This window comes from Pezoporus wallicus, unplaced genomic scaffold, assembly GCF_028554395.1.
Source record: "Pezoporus wallicus isolate ANWC-B61680 ecotype Strahan unplaced genomic scaffold, APGP_CSIRO_Pwel_v1 contig_7461, whole genome shotgun sequence".
Taxonomy (NCBI): Eukaryota; Metazoa; Chordata; class Aves; order Psittaciformes; family Psittacidae; genus Pezoporus; species Pezoporus wallicus.
This window is the reverse complement of record NW_026637976.1, coordinates 1,178,800-1,192,490: the sequence shown is the minus strand read 5'-3', so window position 1 is coordinate 1,192,490 and position 13,691 is coordinate 1,178,800. Positions and strand designations below refer to the sequence as shown.

Sequence of the window (13,691 nt, the reverse complement as noted above, 5' to 3'; positions counted from 1 at the left end):
GGAGCTTGTGTCCCCCAGGTCCTCTCCCATAGAGCTGCTCCAGCGGGGCAGATCCCAGCCTGTGCTGCACTCCGGGATTTGGTTTCCCAAATCCAAGTCATGTTTCATACAATGTTTTTCTGATACAGAATGATAGAGTATTTCTTACAGACTCCATCATACACCTAACTTAGAGCTGCTGAAAATACTACACCTGTCAGTGATTCACTTCACATTTACATGTCCACAGTGAAGTCCCACTGGTGTCACTGACGATCGTGTATGCTTTCCTTCAGCAGGGAAATGCCTTACTCTGCTGACAGACAGATGTGTATCGTGTGGCACTGTGTTCTCTCGAGACACGTAATCCCTTTGTATCACTCGAGTGAGCTGTCGAGTCCTCTGAGCAGGTTAGCAAAGATCTGCTGCATGAAGACGGCAGCAGCAGAAGCAGTGGTCCATTGCACCTCATGGGCAAGCTGTTGTCAGCTCGTGTTGGAGCTCAGGGTGTTTGGTAGCAGTGATCTGAAAGCATCAAGTGATTTCTTACATTTTAAAGAGGTTGGGTTTTTAGTGGTGTGGAGGGAAAATGGGGGTTTGAGTGATGTGGAACTAATGTTATTGATGGCATAGTTCCACTTACTGCCTTGGGGTGTAAACCTGCCTTGCACATCACATGCCATTATTCTTAGGGAATATATAAAGAGACCAGAAACCCATCACATTACTTTTAAATGAGGACGTGGTTTATGCTTGTTATTGGAATACAGAGTAATACTGGAGTTGTTCTTCTGCTGTTCTGCTGGAGGAGAAATATCACTGTAATCTTTCTTTTGTGACTGAGAAACTGAATCTTTAATGAAAGTCTTGTCCAGTTGTCAGTGTTTGTATTTAAAGCATTAGGGTTTTAAATACGAGGAGAAAATCTTGCATCTAAATAACACAGAATCATAGAACAGAGTTGGAAAGGACCTTAAGATCATCCAGTTCCAACCTCCTGCCATGGGCAGGGACACCTCACACTAAACCATCTCACCCAAGGCTCTGTCCAACCTGGCCTTGAACACTGCCAGGGATGGAGCATTCACAACTTCTCTGGGCAACCCATTCCAGTGCCTCAGCACCCTCACAGTAAAGAACTTCTTCCTTATATCTAACCTGAACTTCCCCTGTTACATTTTGAACCCATCACCCCTTGTCCTATCACTACAATCCCTATTGAAGAGTCCCTCTCCAGCATCCTTGTAGCCCCCTTCAGACACTGGAAGCTGCTATGAGGTCTCCACGCAGCTTCTCTTCTCCAGGCTCAACAGCCCCAACTTTCTCAGCCTGGCTCCATACAGGAGCTGCTCCAGCCCCTGCTCATCCTTGTGGCCTCCTCTGGACTTGTTCCAACAGTTCCACGTCCTTTTTTTTATGTTGAGGACACCAGAACTGCACACAGTGCTGCAGGTGAGGTCTAACGAGAGCAGAGCAGAGGGGCAGGATCACCTCCTTCGACCTGCTGGTCACGCTCCTTTTGATGCAGCCCAGGATACGGTTGCTTTCTGGGCTGCAAGCACACACTGCCTGCTGTAGTCCATAAAATGTCAACTTTTGCATGCTGGATGTCAAGATATCTATGTGGTGATACAGGGGATGGTCCTTTTTGGTGGGATTTGACTGGAGAAACAAACTGAAATCATCTGTATAAAAGCATTGAATCATTTTCCCTCCAAGTGCTGTTCCCTTTAAATGAGTTACTCATTGTGCAGAGATTTAGGTGGTTTTATAGACGTTGCTGCATGACAAACACAAATATTGAATAGAATCATGGAGTGGTTTGGGTTGAAGGGACCTCAGAGCTCATCCAGTTTCAACCCCCGGCTATGGTCAGTGGCACCTTCCACTAGAGCAGATTTGGCTTTTGGTTCTTCTCTTTAGTTCTGTAACATTACAGCTTATTTGTATATAATTACAAAGTTTAAACTGTAACGGGGAGTTCAGGTTAGATGTAAGGCAGAAGTTCTTCCCTGTGAGGGTGCTGAGGCGCTGGCACAGGGTGCCCAGAGAAGCTGTGGCTGCCCCATCCCTGGCAGTGTTCAAGGCCAGGTTGGACACAGGGGCTTGGAGCAAGCTGCTCTAGTGGAAGGTGTCCCTGCCTGTGGCAGGGGTTGGAGCTGGATGAGCTTTAAAGTCCCTTCCAACCCAAACCAGTCTGGGATTCTGTGATTCAGTGGTACTGTGTACAATATGTTTTATCTGTTCAGCTTGGGAGGGTACAGATCCATAAAGTAAAATGCCCATGAGCTTAAAGAGGAGCTCAGAGCTCTCTGAAATAAGGTTTCAAGGAAGATTCAGACAGCATGAATCATTTTCCTTTGACTTTAATGGTGCTTAAAAGTCTCTCTTGCAGATTGGTGTTTGTGTGTCTTCTGATGAAAGGTGTGGAATAAATGACTGATGCTTTGTGTGAAAAATGCCACTGAGAGCATCTTATAGAGCACTGCAGTTATATATTGTTAAATTCAGTGGGGAGTCATGCAAAGGGAGAGTGGTTTTCTGTTCACATACATCAGTAGTAAGACAGCCAGGCAATGGTAAATAAGCTGCTAGCAAGTAGAAATAGACCCCACACCTTTAAGAAGTGGCTGTTTGATCATCAACCAGCCCATTACCTTTGTTATTTTATATCCAGCCCATTGTGCACTGTGATTTCTTAGAGCAGTTTTACATAAGTATGTTTTCATAGTATAATTTAATCAGGATTCACTTCAGAGTGGTAAATGAAAGCTGTTCCTTTTAGGTTTGATGAATTTGATGAGGCAATTGATGAAGCCATTGAAGATGATATCAAGGAGGCTGATGGAGGAGGTATGTTACTGATGCTGTTTGGTTTTCATTGCAGTGGTGATAATGGTTGAGATTTGTTTTATTATGAGCAGCCACAAATAGCATCCTCTCCCTTAAACTCCATGATTTACAGATTATACTGCTGTACTTTTGGAATCAAATGAAATCATTTGCTTGGGAATGGCCATCTCAGGCTGCCAAAATGTATTTGGTCTTGCTAGTTAAATTGAGCTTGTACATTCAATATATGAATGCAATGGATAAGCATGACAAGAAAACCCTTATAATTCGTTTGCTAGGGTTTCGATTAGAGACTGGGATGGCAGCTTGTGCTGTTGGCATTTGTCCCCTGTCAAAACTGGGGTCTGCAGTTGGGCCCCCTGAAACCTAGGTCTCCAAAGTCATCTTAAATATTGATAAGCTCTATAAGCACTTCTCAGTTAAACATGAATAGAGTGGAATTATGTTCTTGGAGGCCTATTAAGGTGACATAGAGGACCAAAAGGGAGATCTTCACTAGTATGTGGCAGTGCAGGTGGATTTGTGCTTCTGCATCACCTCAGCTTGCTGGAGAAAGCTCCCATGAAGCGTTATCCCTCAGTTCCTTGGCTTGTGGCGTCTCCACCAAGACACCAGTTTTCAGAAGCTTGGTGGATGCACATGGGCAGTCAGTAAATCAGGTGTCTGAGGGTGTGTAACACAAGATCCATACAATAGACACAACTAAGTCTCAACAGTAAAACCAGCCCTGCAGAACCCCACTCTGTGGCCAAACCACAACTTAAACACTTCATCTCCCAAGAGGGATATTGAGCATTATGATGAAGGTGTGTTTTCTGACATCTGCCCTACTCAAAAGGCACTGGCAATTGGTAATAGTGTGGGTTGGGTTGAGTGTCAGAATGCTGACACCCTCAATGTGGACCTCAGTATGTCCAAGTGACCACAGGGTGGTCGAGACAGAGCGTTGCATGATAAATACCCTGCTTTAAAGAGAATAGCTGAAACTGGAGGCATGGGAGGAAGATACCTATAAAGTTAAACAAAACCTAAACTTGCTCTTTTTCCCCCTTTCTCTCACTGAATTCAGGCATTGGCAGAGGCAAAGACATGTCCAATATCACAGGTCACCGTGGAAAAGACATTTCCACAATCCTAGAGGAGGAAAGGAAAGAAAACAAGCGACCCCAAAGGGCTGCTGTGGCACGGCGCAAGAAACGACGGCGACTGAATGACCTGGACAGCGACAGCAACCTGGATGAGGAGGAGAGTGAAGAGGAATTCAAGATCAGTGATGGGTAGGTCTGATTTAACCCCTACCACAACTGCTACAGCCTCCTGTGTCTCTGCAGTGCCCCTGAAACAATGATTAGGAGCCCGGTGCTGGAGTGGCACTGCACAGTGCCAGCAGAAGTGTTCCTGGCCTAAGGGGATGTCACTGTGCTGGAAAAGCAGCACCCCAGATCCATGCACTGAGATCATCCCATCTGTATTTTAAGCAAAACATGTTCTGGAAATGTTACTGGTGTGTTTGAGGCTGTGCTGTGGTGTTCTGGACGTGGTTATCTTAGTGAAGGAGCAGATGGGCCCAGTTCTCTGATGGAATCATGGAATTATTTAGGTTGGGAAAGACTTTAAGATGACCAAGTCCAACCATTCCCCAGCACTGCCAAGGCCACCACTGCCCCATGGCACTGAGGCCTCATCTCCACGGGGTGTGAACACTTGCAGGGCCGGTGACTGCAGCCCTGCCCTGGGCAGCCTGTTCCAATGCCTGAGCACCCTCTGGGGCAGGAATTGTTCCTCAGCTCCATCTAAACCTGCCCTGGTGCAGCTTGAGGCCGTTTCCTCTTGTCCCATCCCTTGTTCCTTGGGAGCAGAGCCCAGCCCCTCCTGGCTCCATCCTCCTCTCAGGCACTTGTAGGCAGTGATCAGGTCCCCCCTGAGCCTTCTTTTCTCCACACTGAACCCCCCAGCTCCCTCAGCCCTTCCCCATCACACTTGGGCTCCAGGCCCTGCACCAGCTCCGTTGCCCTTCTCTGGCCCTGCTCCAGCACCTCAATGTCCCTCTTGTAATCTTGTTATGATGTGACCCTCCAGCAGAAATCCTTAACAGAGACATAGCTAAAATGGGGCTGGCTGTTTCCTTTTGGAAATATGCCCAATTTTATGGGATTATTCTTGGGACTGATTGAAATTAGAAGAGGAAAATGTCCCCATTTAGAGCATACAGACCTTGACATGCAGGTTCTGAACTCAATTCCTGATTTCTGCTTTCTAGGAGATAAGAGTTTGAAAACAGCCAGCAGAGCGGTTTATACTATAGGAAACCAATACATGTGAAGCTTTAAACACTAAATGAGTATTGCTCTGGCTGACTGAAACTCTTTTAATGTGAAATTCCTCATCATTCCGTCTGGGAAATGCCTGACATTAACAAAATTAATACTAATTTTGGACATTCTTTATGCCTCAGTGAAGGCACTTAATGGAGCATGAGGCCTGGGCTTTTTAGCATCAACATTTAAAGCTGTACACCTTTCACTGTGTCAGTTTACTAAGTGTGTGGATAATGTATACAACACAGATGCAGTCTGGAGCTTTGTTTTCCACCCATGATCGTGCTGAGGACATGAATGTGCTGAGTTAAATGTGCTGGACATTTCCAGTCAATGAGGGTAGAAGTAATAGTGCATTGATCAGGTAAAGTGTGCTCATGCATTGTCAGCTCCCTCCTCTGCTGAATGTCTGCTGGATCTGTGTTGGGATTTACATTCAGCTGGTGGCCAAATGCAGGGGACTGTGAACTGCAGTGCCTAATGGTGGTTAAAAAAGCATTGGCTCACTTTGGAAATGACAGGAATGTCAGAAGTTGATCAGGCTGAGATGCATGTTTTACATGAGAGCAGCAGCTTTGTGTTCAAATACCACAGAACCATAGAATGGTTTGGGTTAGAAGGGGCCTTAAAGCTCATCCAGTTCCAACCCCTGCCACGGGCAGGGACCCCTTCCACTAGAGCAGCTTGCTCCAAGCCCCTGTGTCCAACCTGGCCTTGAACACTGCCAGGGATGGGGCAGCCACAGCTTCTCTGGGCACCCTGTGCCAGCGCCTCAGCACCCTCACAGGGAAGAGCTTCTGCCTAAGAGCTCAGCTCAGTCTCCCCTCGGGCAGGTTAAAGCCATTCCCCTTGGCCTGTCCCTACAGGCCCTTGTCCCAAGCCCCTCTCCAGCTTTCCTGCAGCCCCTTTAGGCACTGGAGCTGCTCTAAGGTCTCCCCTTCAGGAGCCTTCTCTTCTCCAGGCTCCATCCAGTCTCCCCCAGCCTGTGTTTATGCTGGGGTTCACCCTGACCCAGGGGCAGGACCCTGCACTTGGTCTTATTGAACCTCATGATGTTTGCATGGGAAATTCTGCATACACGGATATATTTCATGGATAGATCTTTAATGACAGATATATTTTGCATCTATCACTTGTAAACTCCAAGTTCTGTTTCCAATATCTACCTGTGTTGTCTGTGGTCTTTCTTTGACCAGATCTCAGGACGAGTTTGTTATATCAGAGGAGAACCTGGATGAGAGTGAAGATGACCCCCCGTCAAACGAAGACAGCGATTCCGAGTTCTGTGCCCGCATCTCCAGGCGACACCTCTCCAGGCCCATGAGGCAAAGCAGGAGGTTACGAAGGAAAACAGTCAAGAAAAAATACTCTGAAGATGATGAAGATGAAGATTCCGAGGAGAATTCAAGCAGAGAATCTGGTGAGTAGAAGAAATCTTTGCCATATGCAGTACTCAAGAGGGGAAGAGTGGAAGTCTGTGTTTGCTGGCATGACTGACATGAACCTGTTGGCTTGCTTTGGTCAAGTCAGATGTCATCTTCGCTGTAAAGCAGTTTGCTACTTGTTGGGCTGTGAATATTCTGCAGGAAGCTGGGCTCTGGGTGCTTGCTTTTTCAGCAGTTATGTATTAAAATGGAAGCTTGTGTCTTTGTGGACAGTTACAGCTACCCCGTACCTTCCAGCTGGGCACATGAGTGCAGGGAAGAGAAATGGTGGTGTCAAAATATGCTTCATAGCTACACAAAAACCTTCCCATCACCTTTGAAAAAGCTTCTGAAAGAAACATTTTCCCTCTGTTTGTATGGAAGAAAATTCCTTCACTTGTATGGCATTCGAGTTCTGGCTTGAAAGCCAATGATAACACCTTGAATCTCTCTCCCATAATTATCCTTTTTGATCTTTAGTAACTGAAGACTCTTCCATTGCAGGAGAACTTTATTCACTTCATTTTGCTTGTCCTTCAAGCAGATTGCTTTCTGTTTGTGCAGTCTGAAGTGTGAGAATAGTACCTAAGAGATACTTAAACCTTTTCCTGACTTGCATCTTCCTCTGAGGACTGCCCTCCTTGTTTCTGCTTCATTCGAGACCCAGTCCTGGAAAGCACCAGATACATAAGCACTTACTTTGACTTACTGAGAATATAAGGTACTAAGTACACTGGAGTGTTAACTTATTGCAGTGTGTGTTACCTTCCCAGTGGTGTATCTGCCTCTCTAGAACAGAGATGAATATGTTGGAGTATTGGTTTCCAAAAGGAGGGTTCATGCACGGAGGGATGAAGTTAGCTACATGCACTTAAAAGAGTTGCTGTCTCCCTGCCCTGAGTGCATCTAATCATAACCTGTTCCCAGTGAAGATATTGGCAGAAGTCTAAAGTAACTTCTATATCTATAGCACACAGCAGCAAGTACTGTTTCCTGGTGGACAGACAGCTGTGGTAAACCCAGCTGATTCCAGTGTCATTCCATATGCATCCAAGAGTTAACAATGTGTTTCTGTCTTTCACCCCCTTCGTGGTCCCCCAGGATACTGCTTTAAGCCTATTTTGAGCTAAGGAAGTAAGGTTCCCTGTGAGTGGCTTTGTTTCCAGTCTCCAGCGATGGAGTTTCTTCCTGAAGGTGGTTCTTGTTGGCTTGCTCTGATTCTTCCTCTAATGCTTGAGGAAGTAAAGAGGATGCCACTTCGATCAGTGACTCCTGGCAATCACTAAGGAGCAGTATGTGACACTTACAGACCTGTGTTCTGCAGTAATGGTTGTGGCACAGTGAAAAAGCTGATTCAAGTTAAAGCTGATTCAAGGCTATTTAATGCTTGAAGGCAGTAGGTGCAGTAGACTGGTGTAGGAAGAGCTGTGGGTGCTGGTAAGTGTCCTATGTACAGCTTCTGGTTTAAGCAAACTTATGCTCTAGGGAGACTGATGCTTGTTGTTACTTTCAATTTTATAACTAATTTATTTAAATTTCAGAAGCAGAAAGGACTTCCCAGGGTAATGTGCATCATCAGCTCCAATCCAGTAAGGTTGTTTCAACTCTCAGGAACTGTAGAGGAGGCATCTTTTGACTCCAGTAGGGATGAAGGAATAAAAACACTGGAAGGAAAGCACCTTCTGGAGGAGTTTGAGGGAGGCAGGAAGAGGCTTTGTGAGAAGATCTGGAAATCACAGAATCATGGAATGGTTTGGGTTGAAGGGACCTTAAAGCTCATCCAGTTCCAACCCCTGCCATGGACAGGGACACCTTCCACTAGAGCAGCTTGCTCCAAGCCCCTGTGTCCAGCCTGGCCTTGAACACTGCCAGGGATGAGGCATCATCAGCAATTCTGTGCTGGTGATGAATAGGGAGACTGAGGCATGAGCCTGGAATGGGTCAGAATAATGAGCCTCCTGTGCTGGGAGAGCACATGGAGTTACTGGTGCTGGTCTAAAGCTCATCTAAGTTGTTTTGCTTTAATGGAATAACACAGGTTGCTGTTTCCTTCTGCACAGAGAGCGGTGATTACACAGATTACAGCGACGATGATTACCTGGAAACCAGGAGGAGAAGATCACGACGGAATCAGAAGAGACAAGTCAATTATAAGGAGGATTCTGAAAGTGATGGCTCACAGAAGAGTGTCCGATACGGGAAGGAGTTAAGGAGAGTCCATAAACGCCGGCTCTCCACTTCGGACAGTGAAGGTAAAACGACCAGTCCTCTCTTTGCAGCAGCTGCTCTAGGTTAGCAGGAGCATGAAGAGAAAACTGTACATAAAACAGAGCTTTTGGAGACTGTTCCTTCTAGAGTTCCTTAATGTTTCAGTCCACTGGTACTTTATGGTTCACCGTTACAATCACAGCATAGGCATGGGTGTCTCTTCCAGGTCTGAGTTTAGTGAGTCTGGCACAGAGTGCTGAGATTCCAATATAACTTGTTTCACCACTTCTGTTAAGAGGTCACAAAGCTTCATCCCGTGCGCCTTTAAAGATTCTCTTTTGTAAGGGAAAGGGTGTTACTTCTGGTGCCCTGAGTGTGTGTGTGCTCATGGTTAAGACTCATTCCATGTGCTGTTTGAAGGAGCTTTGGGAAGCATGGAGAAGCACATCTCAGTAATGTCAGTCACACGTGAGAACCACTGTGCATTTTGATGTAAAATCAGCTATTGCAGAAGCAAGCACTGATGTTGGGTGCCCTTCATTCTGGGTGCCAGCTTCTGAGACCTCGGATCTGGCTATTAGAGACACGGAGCAATACAGGGTGCAATAGCTGCCAGGCAGCCTCAGCGAATCGGCTGTGCTTGACAGGGTGAACACCTGATTTGTAGGTAGTTTTTGACCTGAGTTTACAGAGTGTTAGAGTTGGCTCTTAGATGAAGGGAAACAAGCGGGTAATGCAACTGTACAGTATCTTCTGAGACCCCCCCCTGCAGCCCTGATCCAGCTCTGGGGCAGCAGCACAAGAGGGACGTGGAGCTGTTGGAGCGAGGCCAGAGGAGGCCATGGAGATGCTGTGAGGGCTGGAGCAGCTCTGCTCTGGAGCCAGGCTGAGAGAGCTGGGCTGGGGCAGCCTGGAGAAGAGAAGGCTCCTGAAGGGGAGACCTGAGAGCAGCTCCAGTGCCTAAAGGGGCTGCAGGAAAGCTGGAGAGGGGCTTTGGACAAGGGCCTGTAGGGACAGGCCAAGGGGAATGGCTTTAACCTGCCAGAGGGGAGACTGAGATGAGCTCTTAGGCAGAAGCTCTTCCCTGTGAGGGTGCTGAGGCGCTGGCACAGGGTGCCCAGAGAAGCTGTGGCTGCCCCATCCCTGGAACTAGATCAGGGATGCAGATCTGTTATTCCTGGCGTGCAGTTAACACTTTTAGGGGGAATTACACCCACTTCCAAAGCCTTAGATTGGAAACAGAATATCACAGAATCATAGAATGGTTTGGGTTGGAAAGGACCTTAAGATCATCCAGTTCTACCCCTCTGCCATGGCCAGGGACACCTCACACTAAACCATGGCACCCAAGGCTCTGTCCAACCTGGCCTTGAACACCACCAGGGATGGAGCATTCAGAACTTCCTTGGGCAACCCATTCCCGTGCCTCACCACCCTTACAGTAAAGAACTTCTTCCTTATATCCAATCTAAACCTCCCCTGTTTAAGTTTTAACTCGTTACCCCTTGTCCTGTCACTGCAGTCCCACAGATTGTTGTCTTTGCTTCCTGAGCAGTTTATTTAAACAGTAAAAAGCCTGGAGAGTTCTGAGTTGGTTGGGGAAGGAGACAGAAATGTGTGTGGTGAGCGAGATGTGGCTTTTTAATGCATGTGAAAGATGAAGACTAGATAGTGTGATGGTTCTGGCTGTACTCACTTGCTAATGGCTTTAAGTCTGCTGCTTCTTCCAGAGAGCTACACATCGAAGAACTCTGAAGATGATGAATCCACAAAGGAGTCCAAGCGATTGATCCGGAAGCGCCGGCGAAGTACAGACGACTACAGTGAGGAGGAAGGGGAGGAGGAGGAGGAGGACGAGGGGCGGCCTGTCCGCAAACGGCTCAACCGGATCGAAACGGACGAGGAAGACACCCTTGAAAACACCAACGATGACACCGAGAAACCTGCTCCTGCGAACAAGCTGCCAGCAGCACAGGCTCCTCAAGACAACAGCAAGAAGCACTGCTACCGGATAGAGAGCGACGACGAAGATGACTTTGATAACGTAGGGAAAGTAGAGAGCCCTTTGGACTACAGCCTGGTGGATTTGCCTTCCACCAACGGACAGAGCCCAGGGAAAACCATTGAGAACTTGATTGGGAAGCCAGCTGAGAAGACCCAAGCCCCCAAGGACAGCACAGCCAGCGCCAGCCTGGCGCCCAACGGCACGGGGAGCGGGCAGGAGGCGGTAGGGCCGGAGGAAGATGAAGATGAACTCTTGCGAGTGACTGACCTTGTTGATTACGTCTGTAACAGTGAACAGTTATAAGACTTCCATTTTTTGTGCTAATTTATTCCACGGTAGCTCATACCAGCGGGCCAGTTCTTAAAAGCTCTTTTATTTTTCCTAGAAAACTCGCCACTACAGTATCACTTTTTAGAAGCAAGAATTTCACCAGTCCTGCAGTCTTTCTGTGAAGTGACCAGTTTTGAACTCTGAAGATGAATTGCTGTAAAGTCCCTCTCTCTTTACCCCTTCCTCCCCTTTCTCCTTCCAAGTCCATGGTCCTGGGTAATTTCACTCACAAAAACCTTATAACAACAAGAGATTTGTATATTTTTGACTTTATATTTCCTTGAGTGCATACAAATTTGTGGAAATGGGTGGCCTAAGAAAGCATTCCAAATCGGTCAGGGCCCAAACCGGAGCTGGGGTGGGTTTGGCTCAAAGCAAGGGGGGGAGGGTGGGTGGGGGGGTGGGAAGGGGTGGGTGCAGAAGCACTTGTGCTTTAGCTTTTTCATATGAGATATATATTATATTTAAATGTTCACAACTTAGATGACAACTTAACAGACAGTGAAAGATTAAATGTCTGTACTGTCGCATTTTGTGAGTTGTAGGTTAACAACCATAGCTCATTTTAGTAATCACCTTCATGGAGATGCAGTTTTGATTTTTGAATACTGGAGGCAAACAGAATCCTTAGAGGCCAAGAAGGTACCATAAACAAGAACTCTACTATCCATTATGACTTGCAGACTTTCCTAATAAACATCCTTTAAAGTGTTTGTACAGTAAAGTGTACTGTAATGAAGTTTTTGGCAGCCCAAACACTCTTGCCATCAGTCTCGAAAGCTGTCTCATCCGATGCTCCTCGATGCACAGTGTCTAGAGGGAGGATGTATCAAGGTGAAGCTATCTGTAAGCTGGATGGCATCTTGACGTGCTGGAAGCTTGTACAGACACAAAGAAGCCTGTAGCTGCCTGGCCGCTCGAGTTTCACCGTGTTGGAGTATTCCCAGCAAAATCCGTGCGTGCAAACAGCCGTGACCACCAGAATGACAGTGCATCAGAGGATTGAGGGATTTACAACTAAACCACCACTGGTCCATTCATGTCCTTAATATCTACTTCAAATTGAAGTAAACAAATGGAACAGTTTTCCTTTGGGAGGTTTTCTGTTTGGGGTTTGTGTGTGGTTTTTGTTTCGCTTTTACTTCTCTGCCTGGATGTTATTAGCGGGTTTTGAATGTAGCGTTGGCCTTTGGCCACTAGGGTTTCCTTAATCCATGTTAATAATTGTCCTGTGACCCAGCTGGTTTCAAGAAGGCAGTGTTTGTGAGAGAAAACCCTCGGCTCCAAGACATCCCATCGCCTTTTGAGTGGGCATGAAGTGATCTGTGCTTTTACTCAAGGATAAGACAACCCCAACCAACATGGGGCATATATACAGAGCTGATGTGGTTTGGGTAGCATTCAGCTTTCTCTTTACTCTGACTCCAGATGCAGGCTGTAGCATTTGCTGTAGCACACGGACAGCTGACATCTGCCAAACACTGCAACCCAACAAGGTCACATCTGTTAATCCTCTTGCTCTGAGACTGGGATTTTTGACTGGTGTTGATGTCCATTGCCGGCAATGGATGCACCAAAACTGCTGCTGCCACCGAGGAGTGAGTTCTCCTTCCCCACCCCATCCCCTTCCATTATATTGTATTTCCTAGTCAGTCATGAAGCACTTCTGTTCTCTTGGCATTCAACTGGCATTAGGCCTTTACTAAATACCTCTCTAGAAAGCCTACATCCCCAAACTGCCTGCCTTCTGGCCTTTGTTGCCCCATCTCTTTCTATCCAAACCACTCTCTGACTCTTCCTCATCTGGGTTCCAGCAGTGCACATATCCTGCTGCAGAGCTAGAATCAGATGGAACTCACTATCTGCTGTGCTAAGCAAGCTTGTACCTTAAATGAGAAATCACTCTAAATGAGAACCTGATTCCATTACAGATTAACTCTTTTCCCACCTTACTGCTGTTAACTAAGCTTTCATTCCTAAAACAGGGTAATGAAAAGCCACAGAAGCGTAGGATGAAGTTCTAAAGAGCCTGTTGTAGCATTTTAAGCTACTCTAGTGGTTTTCTTTGCTTAAGTGATGCATAAATGTAGTGCTGCTACGTTTCTAATACACTTACGTTTTAAACCAAGCAAGAACATAGTTTCTGCTTCTCAATGTTCATTTCTAATATTTGCCATGGAAACTGGTCCATGTGCAAGTGATGGATTCTCATTTGTTTTGGCAGTGCCATAATCTCTTTTGCTGCCTGATGGAGCCTTTTAGGATCTGATCAGTGCTGTAGCAAACGTTCTTGCCTCTAGAGTCATCCCAGATGTTAAATACATGGTGTGCGAGTAATTGTGAACATAGGAAGATACAAAAGGGTTGAGATACTGAATATACCAACCAGGAGGATACCGAGTTAGGGACTGATGTGAAAGTGGGAAAGACCAGGAAGCAGAATTGGAGCATTGAAGCTTACATCAGGAATGTCATGTTTTAAAAGCAGGGAATGACAAGTTGTGTCCAAGTTTCACTTCTCAAAACCCAGCTTTTCTCTCTTCTAAGAAGTCACCTGTGGTACCTGAGACAGCT

General features: G+C 46.5%; 1 protein-coding gene across 1 annotated transcript in view; it reads left to right on the top strand.

Annotated features, from left to right (window-relative positions):
• Window positions 1-11,390, top strand: part of RSF1 (remodeling and spacing factor 1) — a 31,375-nt gene extending 19,985 nt beyond the window's left edge. The window contains exons 11-15 of the mRNA XM_057408539.1: window positions 2,765-2,832; window positions 3,902-4,109; window positions 6,347-6,570; window positions 8,635-8,826; window positions 10,513-11,390. Of these exons, the coding sequence (XP_057264522.1) occupies window positions 2,765-2,832; window positions 3,902-4,109; window positions 6,347-6,570; window positions 8,635-8,826; window positions 10,513-11,090 (1,270 nt within the window). The 3' untranslated portion in view covers window positions 11,091-11,390. The remainder of the gene's footprint in view (window positions 1-2,764; window positions 2,833-3,901; window positions 4,110-6,346; window positions 6,571-8,634; window positions 8,827-10,512) is intronic.
• Window positions 11,391-13,691: the final 2,301 nt, after the last annotated feature.